This window comes from Glandiceps talaboti, chromosome 15, assembly GCF_964340395.1.
Source record: "Glandiceps talaboti chromosome 15, keGlaTala1.1, whole genome shotgun sequence".
Classification (NCBI taxonomy): domain Eukaryota; kingdom Metazoa; phylum Hemichordata; class Enteropneusta; family Spengelidae; genus Glandiceps; species Glandiceps talaboti.
This window is the reverse complement of record NC_135563.1, coordinates 20,254,365-20,261,880: the sequence shown is the minus strand read 5'-3', so window position 1 is coordinate 20,261,880 and position 7,516 is coordinate 20,254,365. Positions and strand designations below refer to the sequence as shown.

Below are 7,516 nucleotides of genomic sequence, written 5' to 3'. Positions count from 1 at the left end.
TGTGTATACAATTGACTAATCCTTGAACGCAGCACACAATGACATTTGCGTTTGCAAGGGGTCTCTCTACCAAATTGTAAACTAATGAAAATGACACGTTATTGAATTTAATCTACTTAAATCTGCACATTACAATTCATCACTGGAATGTAAGTTAATGCACAAAGTCAAGTGTTCACATTATAGGATAAAAATAACTTAAAGGTCAGGAAAGGTCAATCCTTCTTAGTACTTGAAACAAATCACGTTACAAAGTAAGAAAGATGTTTATCATTACTAATGTGTTATGTCTATACCATCAATAATGTTGTTCGCGCAGCTGGTACAAGGTGACGGAAACACCCCGCTATTTATCAGTATTTCTCATCCAACTTGTACATGGATGTACGGAATATATGTATTTTATACACCATGTCGTCTTTGAAAGTGGTCACATGAAGGCAAAATTATCTCCCACACAATGCAGTACAAATAGACAATACGTAAATTGATGACAGACAGAAACAATGAGAGAGACACACATACATACACACACGCACACACATACATGCACACACACACACACAAAACATACATACATACATACATACATACATACATACATACATACATACATACATACATACATACATACATACATGCATATACATGCATACATACATGCATACATACATGCATACATACATACATACATACATACATACATACATACATACATACATACACATATCATCATCATCATCATCATCATCACCATCATCAAAACGTGTCCTCCCTTATTATATCACACCATAAAGTTCACATGCATATTAGTTATACATGTGTTGCATCCCAGAATATAATGATTTGTAAGACATAGGTACTTTTACGCATGACTTGGTAGCCAAGACTGTGCAAGACTGTGAGAGATTTTCGTGCCTAGGACTATTACACCCTGTCAATATTATTTAATTTGTTATCAAGGTGTGTAGCGCACACACAGGTAATGAATGTATTGTCATGCTTCCCAATTCTCAACGATCATGTGACTGTGAGGTTAGACGTGATTGGTTCGGCAAATCAGCATCTAGCTAGCCCAGGTGCATTGCCTCTTCTTTCTTGGTGTCTGGCATGAACAGTGAACAGTGGTCAATCAGGCAGGTTGTCAGCAGCGATTTAAATGATATTGTCTGGTATTACGATACCTGGCCCAAACTATAAATCTAGATCTAACTCTAAACCCTGATCAATGTGACAGCAGTGGACTGTAGAAAAGGTGGCAGGAATGGGATGCCAAAACCCCCAACATAATGCAAAGTTAGACTGTAAGATGAGTCAAAGTAAAATGTGACCCTCTCCTATTCCATTTTCTAAAATATGTACCTTCCCCGAGAGCCGATTTGTAAAACGTGACCCCCGACCCTATTCCCCTGGCCCTCCCCATTATAAATACTGAAGACTCTCTTAGTTTGGGATGTTCCCGAAGGCAAAATTCCATTTCATTTTTTATGTGATTCTTGTTGAATTTTATCTTCCGCCGTCTTTTCTGTTGAGATTGTGTGGCTTACTGTGCGCTTGGGAATTAGAAATTTACCCCAATACATATTGTAGTGCAGCTTGCAAAGGCTACTCATATAGACCAGTAGACGTTGTATTTCTAGGAACCTCATTCCTTTGGGGTTTGCTATATGCAAATCTGATGTTGGACAGGAATTAACTCTCGCTGCTGTGCTATGTACAGGGGTCAAATTTCAAGTTAGATTCTTACTCGTGACCTTGACCTTGATATTCAAGGTCAAATAACCCTTTTCACAATGAGGAAAGCTTTCTTATAGTTACGTCACTAACCTGTATGTAACCATGGCATTCATATTTATGATCGAGATTTGCCTTTTGTTCAGATCCTGATCATGACTTTTGATGTTGTAGAGCGACCTCAAAAGTCAAGTAGTAGCATATATACATTTACAATTATGTAGAAGTGTTTCGTGACACAGTCAAATGTCTAGACACACATATCAGAGAAAAGCTGTCTTGTAAGATTCACCCTACCCCAGTCTATATAAATGTCTTGCATCTTTTATATTCAATTTATTAACTTTCTTATGGGGCCAATTGATATTGCTTGATATTAAAAGCAAACATTGCTATCTACAAATGTCATGGGCTTATAAAGGTTGTTAGTAAACTGTACAATCTTATTTTATACATCGTCAACTTTCATGACCTGCGTGTGACCCGGCAGTATTATCTCAAGTGTTTTAATATTGTTTTCCATGATAGCTGGACCGATGCAGTTATTTGTAATGGGTATGATTTGATAGGCTCAGTGATGTTTGATTGGCGAAGAGAACCCATTCCTGCAAGCAAGACAACGTCCGAACTGTTAGGTAAGGATATGTCACTTTTTAGCACACCATGGAGCTAATCTACCATGTTAGTTATTTTGTAAGTTTGTGTACCATTCTCGACAGCATTAAGTTAAAGCGAGACCGAAACTGTACTGTGACTTTGTAGTCCTTGCTGAAGTACGTTTGAGTTAGACTACACGACGCAAGGCAACTCAGAAATTAAGGGCTCTTAGTCTTACCTAAAGTTTAGGATTTACGATTTATAGAAATTGTGATGTGAACGCCCTCGGTGTTCAGGGTCCTGGTCTTTGTAGATTCAGGTCACGTGCACGTTGTCGACCTCAGGGCATTATCTTTTCCCCTCATGACCAACACGTTAAATCTTTTTGATTCTGAGCTAGAGGTTGATTTTGCTAAAAGATCTAAACCACAACTGGTGAAGGGTTCATATAATCTGTCAGAATCCATCGGGGCACCGTGAATTTTCCCAATCTTTTATTTCGTTTTGCAGTATGGTCGATCTAAGACCAAGCTAAAATTTCTCCTTCTAAACTACACATCTGTACTTTCATATGTGGATACAAACAGTTTAACCTACGAATGTACCAATTTCTGACTATTCGGAATGACCCGAATGTAGCCTTTTTGTTCGCGCAATATTGGTACTATGACACATTTATCACAATACATAGATGTTTTTCGATGATAGCTGAATCAATTTGATGACAGTATCTTGTTCATGAAAAGGTGTTGTCACAGTTGAATGCTCCTCATTGATTAATTATCATAAAGTAATTACCTAAAAACAAATATTGGAAATACGATTAATCATTAATCATTATCAGAATGATTGAACGAGGTAATATGAGTTATTGGTGTCACGTGACTAATGTTCTCTTTTCTATACATTTCTTATGATGGATCTGAATACTGGAGTGACAAATATCTAACCTAGATAACAACTTTCGAAGCGTTGAATAATAAGATTGTTCACCGTTAACAGCCAAGACTTAAACGACGTAGGCGTCAAAATAGTAAAGGGTACTTAAGAAATTTAAACCTTTTCTATGTGAAAATTGATGGTAGGGTTGCTTCTGTGATACAATCTGTATGCGATACTTAAAGTGCACGTATCGCTATTACAGGTTGCCTCAGCAATTTGCACTTAGTATTGTGACATGGTGAAAGTTTACCGACTTTTACAAAACCTAATCCAGTCAATTAGACATAATCATCATAATACTACGCTATCACTTATATGTAGGAATAAGTCACGACCAGTACTGACCTGAGATTGAGAAGGAAATGTGAAAATAGAGCAAACCAGCGATGTTTCTGACAGTATAGTACACATTTAATGGATTGGGTGAAAAGAAGCCTTCAGATAGTCAATCGTTAACAGTCAATCTACAATGACACAGTTTGGAACCAGTTTACTCTTTGAATAGACCTAACTCCTGTCATTGAAAAAATCACCCTGTTTCAAAGAAATCTCGTATCAAAGGATTCATTCTTAGGCTGTCATCCTTTACAAGGTCTTGGGATGTGGTCGGGGGAAAACATTTCAATGAATCAGATAAAAACCTTGTGGACTCAAAAAGACTCATCTAGGCAAACGCCACTTTATGCCTCATGGCTATAGCGATCAGACAATGAAATATTAATATTCGCCCTCGCATCCGTCATTGATGTACATAAATTGTCAATCCCATATTTGGTTTGGTGAATGAATTGTATAATACACCAATGTCTGTTAAGTGTAGTAATGATGTGGGTATTCCTGGCATTATTATGTTATTGTGGTATACAGCTATAACCTACTATAGAACCGTAATTTAGTTTGAATGATGAAAAGGAAGGCATTTAAGCTGGAATTATCATTACATTTGTACTTTTTTAGTTTATGAATCAATTAAACAAGTAGTATTAGCATTTGCCTGACCCCAAAGGAACGACTAGTTGTCGCTATCACTTATCCACTATAGTGATAATTGAAACTTCTTAACTAGGAGGTGCCTTAATCAAACAAAATAATAGGATTCGCTGCTCGATATTATTCAGAAAACACGCTTCGTGCCCAAGGCATATTACTATTGCAGGCAACATTTTGTGTGACAGTCGTAAAACTTATGGATAGTAGTCTGGATCATTCATAAATAGACAATGAAACTATTCAGTACGTCTACGTGCTACAGAAACCCCATTGAGACTATGCGAAGGAGATAATCTTTTTTATTTCGCTTGAGACTGAATGCAGTAATTTGTGTGTAGATACCAGTGCTGAGCAATTCACGGTATTCATACATATAGTGAATCTTAAATTCAAAGTGACTGTTTTGTATTTACTAATTCTAACCAGAGTCAACATATAATGCCTTCAAGTTGTCGAAAAAGAAGCAAATTAAAAAAAACAATAAAAGCTTGTAAAATCGAGATCAATCACTATTTACAGAAAGCTAAATTTTAATATTTAAATCACATGACCTAATATAGCAATCCTTTAATCATGAAGCAAGAACGTGATTTGGTGTGCGATTTATAATTTAATTGAAAGAATCAAGTCTGGACAACAGTACAATCTTTTCGAGAATGCATATAAAGACGTTTTTATTTTGTCAAAAATATGGAAACAAGTTTCGAAATTATAGGAGAAATAATAATGAAATATATAAGTTCATAAAACAAATGTTACTGTTGATTAATATAATCATCCATTTCTTCAGATATGATGAAAATGTATTAATGGAAACATATAGTTCAATAATTATTTAATGTATGTAAACATTTAGAACGTCTAACTGAGCAATATATTGTTACTATGACAACTATTGAGGTAACTATGACAACATTTTAAGGTTACTATTACAACCTTTCAAGGTAATGATTTAATAATGTTAATTTTATGATAGATTTAAGTTCAATATTTGGAATATGACTGGCATTTACAACACAGAATTCTCTTAAACGCTCGACGAAATTCCATATTAAAGAATGTATAAATGAGTGGATTTAAAGCTGAGTTGGCATATCCCAGCCATGTAAAAATCTCCATAATGACGAATGGAAAAGTTGCACAATGTTGCTTACAAAATGGTAGAGCCAGCGCCATTATGAAAAACGGCATCCAACATAAAATAAAAGTACCCATGATAATGCCAAGAGTCTTTGCAGCCTTCTTTTCTTGTGTAACTGAAATACGTGTGGTACGCGAACTTGAACTCCTCTCGCTGACACTATCGTCTAACATTTGCAGAGATTTTCGTCTAATTTTGACGTTCATGTTGCCATTGCATGCAACGTTACCGCTAACACTACATGTTCGTGATGTCTTCAACCGGAAGGACCAGCGTTTTGCAAAAGATACATGTTTGTCGTAGATCGACCCTCGTCCACGGAACGCTGATTTTTTTGTTTTTTTGAGCGCAGATTTTGGATATCCTCCTGAAATTTTAGGCTTGAATGTATTGAGTTTAGCATTTCTAGCTGCAATTTCAATGAGATCGGGTTCACTCATTGTAAGTGTTCTATGTAATTGAATGGCAGACATTGTTGATATTGGTTCGTTTCTGCCAGTTAACACAGTTTCCGGCAGTTGGATAACCGTCATATCATCATCAGAATCAATATCATCTTCACATTCAAATATGGCATACTTCTGCTGCCGACTTAATCGATAACCCACTTCTGGGTGCACAGTTTCTATTTTCTTTTTATTGTCTGCTGAATCTTTACGTAGTTTTCTTAATGGATATAGTTGATCCCCACTTAGCACACAGTATTTTTTGTTTTCACTGGTTGATGACACGTTAACCTGTGTTGTCGAAATCTCATTTCCATCCATAAATTTCTTTCGTCTGTTTAATATTGCCTGGAAGATCTTTATGTACACACCTACCATTATACACAGAGGGATATAAAAAGCACCGAGGGTAGAATAAATTGTGTAGCTCTCGTCTTGACTTATCAAGCACTCAGATATTTCTTTTGGGCGATCTTCCCGCCATCCAAACAATGGCGGCAAAGCAACTGCTGCTGCTACGAACCATACAATACATATCATTATGGCAGCTCGCTGTGGTGTTCTCTTTAATGCATACTTTAACGGTTGCGTTATTGCTCTGTACCGGTCTATACTTATAGCACACAGATTACATATACTAGCCGTACAACATATCACATCCATTGACACAAGAAAATCACACATAACAGTTCCGTACGTCCAACTAGTGCTAATGTGGTTCAAAGTCGCCATTGGAGTGACGATTAAACCAACCAACAGGTCGCTGACAGCTAGGTTTACGATGAATGAGTTTGAAACTTTGCGCAATCTTCTTTCGGTCAAAACAGCCAGCACAACTAAGGTGTTGCCGAAAACCGTCGTTATGGCAACGACTGATGCAAAAATGATGATGAAGATATTTTCTGGTGGCAACGTGATTTTTGGTAAATCAGTCGCGAGAGTTGCATTTAAGTCATAACTTGAGTTGTTGTTATACATTGTAAGTCGTTCAGCAAAGATTTCATAAAGTGTATATGTTAGACTTCTTCGAAATGGGTTTGCTCACCGTTTAGTGATCTCAAAACCTGCCTTGCCAAGTCCGGGTATGGTCACGAAAGAAACTGACAGTTAATTCTTTACAAGATAGCCAGTAGAGTTGTACTCCTCACAAACTATCTTCAGACAATTTATCCTCAATGCGAGTCATTACTCTGCTTTTTATCCACAGAAAGGAGCTCCTCTTCGTATGACGTCAAAAATTGAAAAGCTTTAAGTCAGTGTCCACAATTAGCGTGTATATAATTTGAACGGTCGATGACTTGTCAACTAATGATAAAACGTACTGAACAGTTAACGAGTCGCATATACGTTTGAACTTGAAGTGTTTGGTATTTGCGTTGTTTCCGTTTTTTGTCCTTGGTCACTGCGTTTTCAGTTCGTTGTCACGCAAGGTGTAATGCAACAATCAACGTTGGAATAATGTATCTTTTCAAAACGAACGGCGAGTCTTCCAGTGTTTTGTACACCGAACCACAAGGACTGTCAACGAGATTGAAATTCTATAGAAGGATCTCGAAGAAGTTCGTATTTCCATTAAAAATTCATACGTTGTCGTTTCTTTAAATGTGCGCGTCGTCTGTCGAAAAAAGCCTAGATCTAAGACTATGTCGATAATAAAAATGTGTTT

At 36.7% G+C, this 7,516-nt stretch overlaps 1 protein-coding gene across 1 annotated transcript; it reads right to left on the bottom strand.

Annotated features, from left to right (window-relative positions):
• Positions 1 to 5,129: 5,129 nt before the first annotated feature.
• LOC144446318 (5-hydroxytryptamine receptor 1A-like) lies at positions 5,130 to 7,222 on the bottom strand. The gene has a single exon (XM_078136065.1). The coding sequence runs from the start codon at positions 6,826 to 6,828 to the stop codon at positions 5,248 to 5,250; it is 1,581 nt and encodes a 526-aa protein (XP_077992191.1). The 5' UTR covers positions 6,829 to 7,222; the 3' UTR covers positions 5,130 to 5,247.
• Between the last annotated feature and the right edge of the window lie 294 nt (positions 7,223 to 7,516).

Bases quoted from the DNA above. Each gene is read 5' to 3' on its own strand.
- LOC144446318 (XM_078136065.1), bottom strand. From the start codon at position 6,828: ATGTATAACAACAACTCAAGTTATGACTTAAATGCAACTCTCGCGACT.